The 15,962-nt window shown below is 49.9% G+C and overlaps 1 protein-coding gene across 1 annotated transcript in view; it reads right to left on the bottom strand.

Annotated features, from left to right (window-relative positions):
* Window positions 1–15,962, bottom strand: part of CPT1A (carnitine palmitoyltransferase 1A) — an 86,825-nt gene that overhangs the window by 21,049 nt on the left and 49,814 nt on the right. Inside the window, exons 7-12 of the mRNA XM_064287629.1 lie at window positions 12,993–13,070; window positions 11,375–11,482; window positions 9,059–9,146; window positions 6,441–6,636; window positions 4,930–5,118; window positions 2,233–2,338 (exon numbers count right to left, since the gene is read on the bottom strand). Coding sequence (XP_064143699.1) covers window positions 2,233–2,338; window positions 4,930–5,118; window positions 6,441–6,636; window positions 9,059–9,146; window positions 11,375–11,482; window positions 12,993–13,070 — 765 coding nt within the window. The remainder of the gene's footprint in view (window positions 1–2,232; window positions 2,339–4,929; window positions 5,119–6,440; window positions 6,637–9,058; window positions 9,147–11,374; window positions 11,483–12,992; window positions 13,071–15,962) is intronic.

The raw sequence follows: 15,962 nt of genomic DNA, 5'->3' as shown, positions 1-15,962 counted from the left end.
GGGGAAGGCCGACAAGACACCAACACAGTACGATGTTGCCAGATGCGGGGGGGAGAAGGGGGCGCCAGGCTCGGGGAGTAGAATGGGGGCCACTTACACGCGCTCGGGTTTGTACACGCCAGAGCGAGTGAAGGAGCAAGCCGTGCTTCAGCCTGCACTGCACTGCACCAGAGCCCCGGACAGACCCGCACACATCAACCCCAGAAACACACCGAGGGCAAGCCGGGTTCCGCCTTGATGCGATCTGGTTTTTAACCGGTATTGCACTCTTGCACCAGACCCTGTGTGAATTTGGCACTGCGCCTCCACAACAAGACACTGGGTCAGTTCCCATCAACGTCCAGGGTGCTGTGCTCCCAACCAGCACTCCCTGGAGTCACAGCCCACTCTGTCAGCTGGGCAGTGACAGTTAAGCACCACTTCTAACTGGCCACCCTCATCTACAACGAAATCCTTTATCCTTACCTTATCCAGAAACCAAAAAAACCAAACCTGTTGCTATCGAGTTGATTCCAACTCCTAGCAACCCTACAGGACAGAGTAGAAGTGCTCCATAGGGTTTCCAAGGAGCGGCTGGTGGATTCGAACTGCCGACCTTTTGGTTAGCAGCAGTAAGCACACTGTAGCTCTTGACCACCATGTCATCAGGGCTCCAGAGTACTTAAAAACAAAGGGCTGACTTGTAGTTTCCAGTAGGTGTCTCCACCCTGCTGTCATCCAGGCTGTCTGACTCAGACTCTCCCCTTTTCCAAAGAACAGCTCTTGTGCACTTGTTATTCAGAAAGTCCCTGGAGTAGAAAATAACCCAAAGAAACCAAACCAAACCCTTTGCCAGCCGGTTGATTCCAATTCATAGCAACTCTACAGGACACAGTAGAGCCACCCTCATAGGGTTCCCAAGGAGCGGCTGGTGGATTCAAAATGCCAACCATCTGGTGAACGGCCAAGCTCTTAACCACTGCGCCACCAGGGCTCCAGGGAATAACAGGCCTGGGCTATTACTGTGTTCAAGGAGATGTCATGTGCGCCCTGTGGCCATGCCCAGAGGCTGCAAAGGTGGTTTAATCTTTGCTGGGTTTTCAGGTGAAAGGCTCTCTGAGTTTTTTTTTTTTTTTTTTTGGCTTTAGCCAACAGCTTTGGCAGTGGTTAAGAGCCTTTGACCCTGGGCTGCTTTTATCACATATTAATGTCTCAGGGCCACACTGGTATCTTAAAGGTGGTAGCATGCTGCTTCTTCCTTTTTATCCTCTTCCCGACATAGAAAACTTCCTGTGGCTGGAGAGGATGGTTAGGTTTTTGCCACGACCCCAACTGGAGGTAGGACGATCAAGAGTGCTAGAGGAAGTACAACTGGAGCTCCCAGCTGAGTCCTGGGAAAGAGTGCGGGGCGAGGCTCACTTCCTGAGGAAGTGGGGTCAAGCTGAGTCCTAAAGAAAGAGGCACCAGCAGCCAAGGGAAGATGGGGAGAAGACTTCCGGGCAGAGGAACAAGCAGCTGCCGAGGCCCTGAGGGAGAATGTTCTAGACTTTTTGATCACGGCCACAATAGCTGGATCCTGATCAAAAGGGAGGAAAATGTGGAACAGAACATCAAATCCTTAAAGAGTCCACACTTACCGACCTACCGAGACTGGAGGAACCCATGAAACTATTGCCCTGAGATAGTCTTTAAACTTTGATCCAAAACTATCCCTTGAAGTCATCTTTAGACTAAGACAATGGGGAAAAGGAAGCCTATGAGAACTCTCTACACTCTCGGCTCATTTTTTCTGTAAACCTAAAACCACTCAAAAAATAAAGTATATTCTTAAAAAAGAGAGAGAAAGGCAAAACGAGGTGGTAAAAGATCTGCTGTATTTTTGTAAAACAGGATTTTAATACACTTGCTTCCATTTGGCCTAAATGTGGTAGCTAGGAAAAATGAGGGAATAGACAATAAGTAAGAGATCGTTTATTTCAGGATAGGATAGGTGATTCTGCCCTGGAATCACCGAGCTTCCGTTATGTCTGTCCTGAAGGAGATGGCATTAACGGTGGTGCTCTGGGGGGAACCCAGGGTGTATGAAGCGAGGCAGTAACGCTGGTGATTTGCGGATTTAATTTCACACGCAGTCCTAACACATGTTAAACGTTCATATTTTATAATCAGACAAATACCACAAAATTCAATTCAGTCCGCCATTTGGATTCACAAAAGCAATTTTCCATTCCAGCTAGTGTGTCGAGAACTCACCTCCCAAAGGTGGCCTACGATGGGGGCGTCCGCCCAGGAGTGCTCTGCATTCATGCCAATTTTGCCGTTTTTGAAGACAATAAACGTGAACGACTTGTCAAACCACCTACGTGAAACAGATATGTTTATGGAACTCAAACGCTTTAAAAAGACAAAAATGAACAAAAACATTGTACTTGTCTTACTCTGAATGAGCTACTCTTCTCTGTCCCCACTTTAACAGTTAAGGTGCCTGGTGGTGCAAACAGCCAAGTACTCAGCTATTAGTCAAAAAGTTGGTGGTTCGAACCCACTTGGTAGCACTATGGAAGAAAGACCTCGTGACCTACTTCCATAAAGATTATAGTAAAAAAAAAAAAAAACCCTATGGAGCAGTTCTACCGACTCTGTAGCATCTGGGTCACCATGAGTCGGAATCAACAGCGACGGGCTGGGTTTTTCTCCTAACGGCCAGAGATGTAACTAAATATCTGCAAAGTGGTAATAAAAGTACAACTAGGACTCTAAGCCATTTGTTTCTTCCTGTCCCAGATGCCAAGGTACGCACCTATGACCTGGAGAACAGGACATACTATCACACTTTGAAAGGCTGCACGAGGTGAAGGGAGGGAGAGCAAGGAGTCGGTACCTGCGCCCCCACCCCGCAGCTCTGTGAATCCTCACCCTCCAGGTGAGGAGGAGGAGGCCCCAGAGGGGGAGTGGCTTTGCAGCAGTCACGTGACCAGTGTTGGCTGACATCGGGTCTAACTGCAAACTCAGGCCTCTCCACCACCTTCTCCCACCCAGCTCCAGGTAACCCGTAGCCACTAGTCCTCACGAGCGTCCCCAAAAGACAACGGCAGCGCACAGAGGAGAGAAGAACCTCACGCTTGCTGCTTAAGCAGTGTGTGTGGGGGGGGGTTGTGAGTGTGTGTGCACGCGTGAGTGTATGAAAGCATGTGTGCACGTGTGTGTATGTATGTAAGTTTATGAGTGTGTATGTGTGCATGCATGAGTGTCAATGTATGAAAGCGTGTGTGCACGTGTGTGTGAGTGTATGTATGAGTGTGAGTGACAGTCTTGGTGCAGAGAAGAAAATTAAAAGTTATATTTTTATACTAGCCTTAAAACTATCACATTTTTATTACCACATGTGAAATTTCTTTCAAGCTTACAGGCAAGCTAATCTCTTTCAAAAGACAAGGATCACCCTTAATCACTGCTGCTGAGAATGGAAAAAGGTACAGCCACTGTGTAAAACACTTTGGCAGTTCTTAAAAAGCTGAACACAGAACTACCACAGGACCCAGCAATCCCAGCTCCAGGTTCACAGCCGGAAGAAGCAAAGGCAGGGACACAAACAGAAACCTGTACGCCAGCGCTCACTGCCGCACTGTTCATAATAGCCAAAGGGTGGCAACAACCGAAATACCCATCAACGGGTGAACGGATAAGCACAACGGGGCCATCCAGACAACGGAATACTACTGAGCCATAAAGAGAATGAGGTCCTGATGCATGCCACAACGTGGATAATTAAAAACATTACGCAGAGCAAAACACGCCAGCTACAAAAGGACAAATACAGACAGTCCCCGGGTTAGTAACGTCTGACTTATGGACAACTCGTACTTAAGAAGGGACTGCTTTACCAATGTCATACAACAGTGTGTGGATTAACTGACGAGAAACTAATTTGTTCTGTAAACCTTCATCTAAAGCACAATTAAAAAAAAGAGAGAGAAGAAGGAAAAAAAAAAAAAGGGCGGACAGCCTTAAAGCCTACTACATTAAAAATGTGAGTTAAATACATTCAGTGGCTCATGATAGTGAACACATACACTACTTTGTGACACTCATGGAAACATTACTACGTTAGGTAGTTTGCAAGTATTTCTTAAGTGTTTTATATGCCTCTCATTGCCATCGAGGCAATTCCAACTCATAGCGACCCTATAAGACAGAGTAGAAACTGGCCCACAGGGTTTCCAAGGCTGTAAATCTTTATGGAAGCAGGCTGCCACATCTTTCTCCCATGGAGCGCCTGATGGGTTCAAACAGCCAACCTTTTGGTTAGCAGCGGAGTACTTTAACCACTGCACCACCAGGACTCCTTTTATATGCATAACCCATTGCCATCGAGTCGATTCCAACTCACAGCGACCCTACAGGACAGAGTAGAACTGGCCCATAGGGTTTCCAAGGAGCACCTAGTAGATTCGAACTCCTGACCTTTTGGTTAGCAGCCATCGCTCTTAACCACTACAGCATAAAACCCAATGCCATCGAGTCAATTCTGACTCATAGCGACCCTATATGCGTAGTAAGGTAAAACATGTACTATATACTAAAACAAACGCTTAACTGACGCTAAATAAAAACTGTTCTGACTTACCTACAAATTCCATTTAAAGACAGACTTAGGGACGGTTCATAACTCAGGTATTATCTGTACTATCTGATCTCACTTACATGGAATAAGCAAACATACAGAGGATTCTGAGTGGTTACCAAGGGTGGGAGGGGAAGAGGGAGCGTTGCTCAGGGGGCAGGGAGTTTATGTGAATGGTGGTGCAATGATCTGGAAAGTACAGTGAGAATGGCTTCACAACTTGAACGTTGTCAATGTCACTGAATTATACACCTGAGAATTGCTGAGATGGCATGTTTTGTTTTGTATGTTTTCACCATAATTAAAAAAAAAAGGCAAGGACCCACCTGTCGAAACATTTGCCATGCAGCAGGGACTTGGCGTAGCTGTCCATCGACATGTCGGGGTCTTCCTTCTTGTATCCTTGCTCAGTTTCATCCAGTGTCACAAAGAAGGCCGCCTTCTCCACGGCATCGAGAGACTGTTTATTTTTCCCACGTGCAAAGTACGTTTGGCGGCACTTGGCCCAGGGCACCCTGCGGGTAGGACGAGACACAGTCCAACACGCGGCAGTGGATGTACAGGGAGCTCTTGAGGAGTTCCTTTCAAACCCTTTGGTTACCATTGGCCTAACGGTACGCCAGCCACTTTTTATGCCTCTGGTCCTCTGGGGTAAGGCGTTACTCCCGTTCTAATGCATTTACCACCAAGGTGGGTCCCTTCTGAAATGTGTGAAGCTCAGGAGACCGGATTGGAGCCTCATCGTTGTGTCATTGTGTATGTTGTGGCTGTTTAGCTTCGTAAACTTTTGTAAACGTTTGCCTTTTTGTCCTTTATTTATGTGAGATAAGGCTTGTGAGCATAATTATGGCTCTCCTGGGTGACAGGGAGCCCTGATGGGTTTGTTTTGGTTTTTCTGTGTCGTATTTGGAAAACCAGAGGCTCCCCATGTAACCTAATGGGAAAGCGCCAGCAATAACTTACCTACCTAGTCCGCAGCGGCATACTGTCATGCCACAAATCAATGGCGCCAAGGTGCCACGCACCTCGTCGGCGGACTTCATTGCCAGATCCATATTTCTCAAAATCCACATTAACCCACCCAAAACCCAGTGCCATCGAGTCGATTCCGACTCATAGCGACGCTATATCCACATTACCAACCAAAAATTTAAACACTCAATTAGTAAGCATGCATTCCAATACTGAAAACACATGCCATCAAAAAAAATTTTTTTTTTTTAATACAATAAGAAATTGGTAATGAAAAGGTTAAGGAGCACAACAGACTCGTGGAGATCTACTTCCAAAAAGTCAGCCGTTGAAAACCCTACGGCGCACAGTTCTACTCTGTCATCACACATGGGGTCTCCATGAGTCGGAATCAACTCACCGGCAACTGGGAAAAAAAGTTACCTGGATACATATCTGCCTGGAAAAGGTAACCCACTGTGTTCTGAGTGCCCGTCACAGGACCAAAAGCAGTGAGGGCTGCAGCCCCACACCAGGTGTTACCGCAGGCCACTGATACCAGCAGCCACCCTCCAAACAGACCACTGGGTCCAGAAGGGAACTGTAAAGAGCTTCCCAACACCAAAAATCCCACTGCCGTAAAGTCAGCTCCGACTCATGGCGACCCCGTGTGTTACACAGCAGAGCTGCTTCATAGGGTTTTCTGGGCTGTAGTATTTATGGAAGCAGATTGCCAGGTCTTTCTTCTGTGGTGCTGCTGGGTGGGTTCAAACCACCAACCTTTAGGCCGAGAGCCGAGTGTAGAGCGTGTGCACCACCCAGGTACTTTAAAGAGCTCACAAAAACTCTATCAAAGGGTGCAGCTGCCACAAGAGGGGCTGCCCACCTCTCTCCTGCAGTGAGGGCCGCCAGCTTGGCTTCTCCCGCCTGGGGCTCAGACGGGTCGTCCAGAATCTTCTGTATCTGCTGCTCGATTTCCCGGGGCTTCAGCAGCCGGCCGTCATGGTAGAGCCAGACCTTGAAGTAGCGCCCTCTGTGGTACACGACAATGTGCTTGCTGTCTTTTAGGTGCTGGATGGTATCTGAAGCCACGGCACCGATCACAGAGACAAAAATCAGTACCACCAGTAAGAACAACTTTAAAATACTTACATTTCCAACTTTTAGAATGGCATTTAATTTCTGCATTACTCTAATCAGTTTAAAGAGTTCCTTTTCCAAGAGTCCGCAAAGGAGCAAGTATGGACCGATACAGCGGCTGCAACAAGGAGCTCAAACACAGCGACAATTGTGAGAATGGCGCGGGACCGGACAACGTCTCGTCCTGTTATATGTAAGGTCACTAGGAGTCAGGGCCGACTCAACAACAACTAACAACAACACAGAAGAGGAGTTGAGAGCTTTGGAATCAGACAGCCCCGGCTTCTAAGTTCAGCTCTGCCACTCACTGGACGCACGATCTTGGGGGCAAATTACTTAACCTCTCCAAGCCTTAATTTTCTCATCCATAAAACGAAGGTAATACTGGCTCCCTGGTGTGGTTGTGAAGAACTAAAAGACAATACCCACGGAGCATTCATTCATATACAGCAAACACTCCGAACACGTGTTTATTTTTTACTAAGTAATTTACAATAGGGCAACTAGGAAAATGTTAGAACAAAAACCAAACCAAACCCATTGCCGTCGAGTCGATTCCAACTCAGAGCAACCCTATAGGACAGAGTAGAACAGCCCCATAGCGTTTCCGAGGAGCGCCTGGTGAATTCGAACTGCTGACTTTTTGGTTAGCAGCCATAGCACTTAACCACTCCACCACCAGAGTTTCCATAACGTTCTTAGAAGGGAGTCGGAGATTGCCAAAACAAAGAACCCGTCAACAGGAAAACACACCCCAGAGAGAAACGTAAAAAAGCTTAAGCATAGCAGGAACATGGTGAAGTAAGTTCAACGAACAGAGATTTATCAAGTCGTCCCAAGGACTGCTGGGAGCGGGGCACACAGTCACAGCTGGCAGGAGACACCAGGCTTGCTTAGTGGGGAAGGCAGCTAAAGGCACGATTAGAAATACCACGAGCGTTACAAGTGTAAGAGGCTAAGAATCCATGAGGCAACGGGAACCAGCATAGCCTGGACATACCAGAGAGGAAGTCCTGGCCCACCCAAGGAAGTGATGGTTCAGGAAGGAATTGGCTGGATAAAGCACAAAACAAACAAACAAAAACCGAAACCCACTGTCATAGAGTTGATTCTGACTCAGAAGGGCCCTAGAGGACAGAGTAGAACTGCCCTATAGAGTGTCCGAGGCTGTCGTCTTTACGGAAGCAGGCTGCCACATCTTGCTCCCGAAGAGTGGCTGGTAGGCTTGAACCCCGACCTTTCAGTTATCTCAGCCAAGCGCTTTAACCACCGTGCCACCAGAGCTCCTCACACATGGAACATGAGTGGAAAAGAAGCCACCAACTAGGGGGACTCTGAAGAAGTGGCAATGGGTGATTATTAAAATGACCATCTTAAAGGGAAAAGGGTGCATTTACAGAAAGCGTCAGAGCAGGCAAATCTGCAGACAGAAATAGCTTCTGCGTTGCCTGGAGCTGGGTGGGAGGGGGTGACTGCCAATGGGCGGGGTTTCTTTTTGGGGTGATGACATTCTTCTAAGAGGGACTGTGGTGACGTTTACACAACCCTGTAAATACACTAAAAACCATCGGACCGTACACTTTAACTAGGCGAGCCCTAAGGGGTGTAAATTACATCTCAATAAAATTGCTAAAAAAAAAAAAAAAAGCAGCAATGAAAGTGGCTAGAATGGCCTGCCATGAAGGTCTTGAATTCAAGTGGGCCAGGTCCCTTGCCCCCCTCCCCATGGGAGGGTCAGCTGCATTACAGGCCACAGACAGGATGCCCTAGGTCCTGGTGTGCCTGGGATGGTCCTACTTGGTGCGCGTCATCCTCTTTCATTCCCAAGTGCCCTGGTTTGAACAATCAATTTCGTGGCCATTCTGCAAAGAAGGACTCCTGTGTCCCAGGCCAGGAGACTGGTACCTGAACAGCTAGACCATGGGTCAGGTATCTGAGTTCATTCCACAATCTACCCTGCCCTTGACCAGAGCAAACTGCCCCTGGAGAACCCCAAGGAAGGAATACAAACATTTCTAAGGCAGCCTTCAACCGAAGAGAAACGCAAGTCAGGAAATATGTCGCCTGTCTGGGCGTAATGAACAGAAAGAAGTCTCGGCAGGAGGAAGGTCACTCCTACGCTGAGGCAGGGTCAGCATTCAGAGGTGTGGTCTCTGCTCTCCTGTGACGTTTCACTGCTCTGAGCACAAGGGCAGGACGTGCTGACTAGGGTGGGAGCCTGGAGTAGCCCCACTCACCTTTCTCCTCCCCCGGGATCCACCCCATTCACCTGTCTCCTCCTCCGAGGTCCACCCCCTCACCTGTCTCCTCCCCCAGGATGTGCCCAACTCACCTGTCTCCTTCCCTGGGATCCACCCCACTCACCTGTCTCCTCCCCTGGGATCCGGCAAGTGTTGAACAGCCTCTCCCACTGGGCAGAGCAGAGTGGAATGGTGGACCCCAAAAGACAAAGCTGTAAGAAAAATGTGTTTCAATCGAAAAATAATTCCATTGGGCAGGGAAGTAGCAAACTGATGTCACGCGCCAAATGCTGGGCTTGTTTTCTGGCTTGGCTTCATCTTTTCCAAACTCGGGACACAGAGCTGTCCTGGGGACATGCTTAACTGTGTCAGGCACCTCATCCGAAATCAGACGTCCTATTTTTTTACTCCATTACTTGTAAACTGACACTCAGCCCGCAGGAAGGTGTGAGGAAGAAATGTCTTGTTTCTCAGGAGGGACTCACAAACAATATCACTTTCTTTGCAAAACACATCAGGGGTTTCTTCAAAAGGCAAATTACAGAGCTGAAATACGGCACAGGTGTGGGCATTAGAAGACACAAGGAGAGTTAAATCTCTAAACAGTGATGCCAGGTGGACGAGGCCAGACTGCAAAACAGTACAAGCTGCATGTTTCTATTGATTTACACCACTGGGAAGTGCCAACTACTCCTCAGGGACCGAAGCGGATCGGGGCTGCCTGAGTGGGCCTGGGGGGCCCGACAGAGGTGGGAGGCGGAAATGACGGAGGGGCCCAGGGGACGCCTGGGGGTGATGGACGTGTCCACTGACCTGACTGAGGTGGTAATGTCCTGGGTATGTGTGTGCGTGTGTGTATGTATCTGCCAGAGTTCATCAGACTGCATCCGTTAAACATAGTGTGTCACTTACACCTCAATACGGCTTTGTTTAAAAAAACGTTTTCAAAAGCAGTTTCTTTACACTATGGATTGAATAGTGTCCCCCAGGAAGACATGTTGACGCCCTACCCCCAGGACCTGTGCAGGTGACATTGTTTAGAAAGCCTTTGCAGATGTAATCAGTGAAGCTGAGGTCACGCTGGAGTAGGGGGAGTCCTCATCCCATCTGGGTGGTGTCCTTATCAGATATGCGAAGAGACAGAGACACACACGGGGGCACAGGCCAAGCGAGGACAGAGGCACAGGCGGAAGTGATGCTGCAGCCAAGGATCACCTGGAGCCACCAGCAGGCAGGAGGGAGACAGGGAGGGACCCTCCCCTAGAGCTTCCAGAAGGAATCAACATGGCTGATACCCTGGTCTGGGATTCCCAGCCTCCAGAACCGTGAGAGAATCAATCCCTGTCGTTAAGCCCCTTACTTGGTGGTCCTGTCTCGGGGTGCCCCAGGACGCCCACACTGTCTACGAATGGGCTTGGCGGTCCTGTCTCGGGCCACACCAGGACACCTACACTGTCTACGTACGGGCTTGACGGTCCTGTCTCGGGCTGCCCCAGGACGCCCACACTGTCTGTGTACTGGCTTGGTGGTCCTGTCTCGGGCTGCCCCAGGACGCCCACACTGTCTACCTACGGGCTTGGTGGTCCTGTCTCGGGCTGCCCCGGGATGCCCACACTGTCTATGTACTGGCTTGGTGGTCCTGTCTTGGGCTGCCCCAGGATGCCCACACTGTCTACGTACAGGCTTGGTGGTCCTGTCTCAGGCCGCCCCAGGACGCCCACACTGTCTACCTACGGGCTCGTTGGTCCTGTCTCAGGCCGTCCCAGGCCGTCCACCCACACTGTCTACCTACGGGCTTGGTGGTCCTGTCTCAGACTGCCCCAGGACGCCCACACTGTCTACCTACGGGCTTGGTGGTCCTGTCTCGGGCTGCCACAGGATGCCCACACTGTCTACCTACGGGCTTGGTGGTCCTGTCTCAGGCTGCCCCAGGACGCCCACACAGTCTATGTAGGGGCTTGGTGGTCCTGTCTCGGGCTGCCCCAGGACGCCCACACTGTCTACCTACGGACTTGGTGGTCCTGTATCAGGCCGCCCCAGGACGCCCACACTGCCTGTGTAGGGGCTTGGCGGTCCTGTCTCGGGCTGCCCCAGGATGCCCACACTGTCTACCTACGGGCTTGGTGGTCCTGTCTCGGGCTGCCCCAGGACGCCCACACTGTCTATGTAGGGGCTTGGTGGTCCTGTCTCGGGCTGCCACAGGATGCCCACACTGTCTACCTACGGACTTGGTGGTCCTGTCTCAGGCTGCCCCAGGACGCCCACACTGTCTATATAGGGGCTTGGCGGTCCTGTCTCGGGCTGCCCCAGGATGCCCACACTGTCTACCTACGGGCTTGGTGGTCCTGTCTCAGGCCACCCCAGGACGCCCACACTGTCTATGTAGGGGCTTGGCGGTCCTGTCTCGGGCTGCCCCAGGACGCCCACACCATGTACGTACAGGTTTGAGCTCCTCCCGGTCGAGCTTGCGTCTGTAGAGCAGGATGGCATGGATGGCGTTGCCCGCCCTGGCCGCCTGGATGTGCGTCGGCAGGATGTACAGTAAGTCCTGGAAAAGGGGGACCGTGAGGGCAGAGACAACGTCAGCAGGCAAAGAGCAGTTACCTTCAGCACATTGTTAGACTAACAAATGAATACATCGGAAGTCCGAGGACAAACGGGATATTGGCAGAGGCTGGAATACCTCCCCACAAAACACTCCCTAATCGCAAAGGCGGAAGGAGAAACTATAGTAAGAAGCCTGGCCAACGCCACCTTAACCCAGTGCTCAGAGTAAACACCAGCCAGGGGACAACTCGGACTTCTGTCACCTGACAGGATGCCGTGAGGACACAGGGTCTCTTCTGGGACGTTCCTGTAAAGACTACGTCCCCTGAATCCAGTCCTGAGGGCACTGCAGACAAACCCAAACTGAGAAACGCATAACAAAACGACTGTCTTGTCATCTTCTAAGGTGTCATCAAAGTTTAGGGAAGGCTGAGGAACAATCTCTCTGCCCAGGGAGGCTGCAGACGTGACAATCTCTGCCCAGGGAGGCTGCAGACGTGACGCTCAGCTTCCTGACTTGGAAGTGGGTGCTCTTGCTGTAAAGGTTGTTACTGGGACAACCAGGACCGTGAGTGGGGTTCCAGGGTGGGGTGGCTGTGACGTATCTGCGTAAACTTCCAGATTATGTGGGACAGCCTCCTTTTACCAGGAGGAGATATACAGGAAAGAATTCCAGGAGAAAGGGCATCAGATACCCCACTTACTCTCAAATGGCTCGTGAATAAAAAAGTTCTATGTACTACACTTGCAATTTTCCCACAAGTCCAAGACTGTTTCAAAAGGGGAAAAAAAGGAAAAAGAAAGTTTTAAAAGAGAAAAAAAAAAAAAAGCTAACTACAAGCAGAGAGAAATATGGAAATGAAGAACAGAAGGAAAGGAAAAGAGGAGGTATTTCACGTGCCAGGCATCAGCAGTGGCCTGGAACCCAGGTCGAGGAGTCCTCCAACAAAAGAATGGTCTGTGCTTTCCAAACAGGTTCACGCTTCCAAAGGCAAAGGAAGACCAAAGAAACATGAAAACTAAACACACCAAGCAGCCCTCCACAGGGTCTTGGGGTAGAGGGGGAAACACTCTGCATGTCGTTGGGGGACAAACTCTTGGCCAACCCACTGTCCCTAAGCTCCTGGGGGAAACAGGAAATGGCCCCTAAAGCCAGGGCCTTTGACTGTCAAGTTACACTTTCAAATCACGAAAGCAAGCACACACAGAGCAAGGAATTCGGTTTGCCGTGAGCATGTTTTTTCAATCCAAATTTCTCACAGCACTCAGTGCCCTTGAGCTGTTACCCAAACACCAAAGGGAGCTACATGGCTCCTTGGCAGGAAAGCAGGTCCCTGGACTCCGCTGTAGGAGTGTGAAGCCTTGGACCCTGGAAGCAGGACTAAGAGGTGCACAGGCCACACCGAGAGTTCCAGGCAGCTGGCTGGGCTGTGAAGACTCTGCTGCTGCAGGACAGACACCTGGTCGCCCAGGTCTGCGTGAGGCCATCCTGCCTGGACTGGAGGACTCACCATGGCATAGTAGTTGCTGTTGACCATTAGTGGTCCCCGTCCTCGGAGGTAGATGTACTCTTCCCACCAGTCACTCACCTGTGGGGCAGAGAGGAGAGACAGCGACAGGCTGAACAGGCGCAACCACGGCAGGATGGCAGGGCAGGCTGCTTGGGGACAGGCATGCAGGGCTTCCTATCAGAGGTCCTAGGAGGTCCCTGGATGGCCCAAACAGTTTGCACTTGGCTAGTAACCAAAAGGTTGGAGGTTTGAACCTGCCTAGTGGCGCCACAGAAGAAAAGCCTGGCGATCTGGTTCCGTACAAATTAAATCCTATGGAGCAGTTCTACGGTGCAGCACAGGGTCTCCCAAGTCACGAATCAACAACAGAGGTGCTGGGCTCACCGCAATGTCTAACGGGCCACTCCAGAAGACGGCCGCTCAAGAAAGTGGGGGACGTGGAGTTTTGCAGTCAAGACACAGAAGGCGGATTGCTTTCATTTTACAGATGGTTAAAGAAAAAAGGCCCAACAGAAAATAAGCGACCCATGTTTTACCACTAATTTTCTTTTGGATTGGCATGGTCGCTGCAAGAATGGGCTCAGATATACCAACAGTTGTGAGGATGGCATAGGACTGGGCAGGGTTTCGTTCCGTTGGACACAGGTATCCACGAATCAGAGCCAACTCAATGGCAACTAACAAAGACACATTTCCTTTACAACCAACTTGATTTTATAACCAATTTCAAAATGTCCCCACTGCTTGCCCTCCTCTTCCTGGGCCTCCCTGAAGTGGCCACTGTGTCACGTCCCATCCGTCACCTTTCTGAGCCAGGTGCTGACCCCAGGAGCCCACATGTCTTGTCTTCACCTTCCAGGACCCAGGTGGCCAGCACCTTCCTCCCACCAAACCCACCAGTATCTTCTCTCTTCCCAGCCTCCCTGATCAGGGAACGCTTTTCTAAACCTTTCGTTGACACACATATACACAGAGAAGGGGGCACGGACAAAAGCAGAGGTGGGGGGCATGATGATGTCTATACACTCTGTACTCCTGCGTAGCCAGCCCCAGAGTGTCCCACGCTCCTTCCCATCACGCCACCCACCATGCTCCCCACTCCCCACACCATTTGAGTTCTGTTGGGCCACTGTCAGCCCCCCGTCTTCCTTGCTAGCTGCTCCTCCATGCCTGGACCACCTTCTCTGTTTTGTCATTGAGCGTCTCCCCGTCCCCTCCAGGCACAGGGGAGCTCAGCGGGCTCACAGGCAGACTGAACTGCCAGGACATTCACTCGAAGGTGACCTTGGAAAGACTCTTGGGACACGTTCCAGCCCCACAGACACAGCCGAGGAATCTGCCCGATCCCACAGCCACCAGTGGTGTCCTGGACCCTGGCCAGCAAGCTCAAGGACGATGCCCTGGGATGCAAAAGGGACCAGGCGACAGGAGAGGGAGGAGCAACTTGGAAAAGGAAGGTGGGAACAGTTGCACAACTCAAACAACATAACCAGTGTCACTAAATTGTACATGTAGAAACTTCAATGGGTGTATGTTCGGCTGTGAGTATTCTGAACAACAACAAAAATAAATTACTTTTAAAAAATCATTAGACAAGATGAAGTTCCTGGGCTAGAAGACAAAGGACCGTGGACTCAGGGGACGTCTACGTCAGTTGGCACAACATAATTCATAAAGACAGTGTTCTGCATCCTGGGGGTCTTAAAAGCTTTCGAGCAGCCTCTAAGACAAAACTACTGGTCTCTTACTACCTGGATCAAAGGAGAATTTAGAAAGCCGAAGACTCAAGGGATCATACGAACCACGGCCTACAGGACCCCAAGACCAGAAGAACTAGATGGTGCCTGGCTACCACTGCCGACTGCTCCGACTGGGATCACAATAAAGGCTCCCGGGCTGAGCAGGAGAAAAACTGCAGAGCAAAAAATCAAATTCACAAAAAAGACCAGGCCTTCTGGTCTGACAGAGAATGGAAGAACCCCTGAGACTATGGCCCTAAGACCCTTCTGAACTGGAATGAAGCCGTTCCTGGAGACCCCTTCAGCCAAACAACAGACAAGCCCATAAGATAAACAATAACACCCAAGAGAAACATACTCCTTAGAAAAATTAATCGTAGGAGATCAAATGCCCAAAAGCAAAGACGGGAAGGCAGGAAGAGCTAGAAAATCAGGACAAAAGCAAACGGGGAACCCAGGGTGCTGACAAATTGTAGCGAATGAAACCAAGGTCACGAAACACTTTTTGTACAAACTAACAAATGGGAAGCTAAGACGCTTTGTAAACTTTGACCTAATTCACAATTAAAAAAAAAAATTTTTTTTTTGTTCTGCTTTTAAAAAAAGAAATGATTAGAAGAGCAGAAGGTCTTCCTTGGGGGAAAAAAAGGAGGTTTCAATAACCAAATTATTTCTTACACAAACAGAAGAAAAAGTAAAACGAAAGGGAATGAGATCTCAAGTCTTTCCAGAAATTTGTCTAATAAATTACAAATAAGAAAAATATTCTTTTTTCCAGGTGATTAAAAAAGGACATTTTAAAACAATGAAAAGAAAAAAAAAAAAAAGGAGGCGAGCCAGCGGCTGGGGCAGCTCATTCATTATGACTGCAGGAGAAATGTCTCAAAGCAAGGTTCCCATGAAAAGACCAGGGGTCCCCCCGCCCCCCCAGTGTGAAACAGCATCACGCCTGGTGTTGGATGCCAGTTCTCCTAGCCCGGTACCCTCTGTGCAAAGGAAAACCACCAATGGACCTGCATGGCGGTCCCGCATGGCTACCCCTCGGCTTGCAGGCTGAAATCCCTGCTGGCGCTGTTGTTAGCTGCCATCGAGCCCATTCCAACTCATGGCGACCCCGTGTTTCAGAGTAGAATCGCTCCATACGGTTTTCAAGGCTGTGAGCTTTCAGAAGAAGATTGCCAGACCTGTCTTCCTAGGCACCTCTGGGTGGATTTGAGTCGTCCACCTTCCA

The sequence above is a fragment of the Loxodonta africana genome, chromosome 7, assembly GCF_030014295.1.
Source record: "Loxodonta africana isolate mLoxAfr1 chromosome 7, mLoxAfr1.hap2, whole genome shotgun sequence".
In the NCBI taxonomy this organism is placed as follows: Eukaryota; Metazoa; Chordata; class Mammalia; order Proboscidea; family Elephantidae; genus Loxodonta; species Loxodonta africana.
This window is presented reverse-complemented; position numbering and strand designations above follow the sequence as displayed.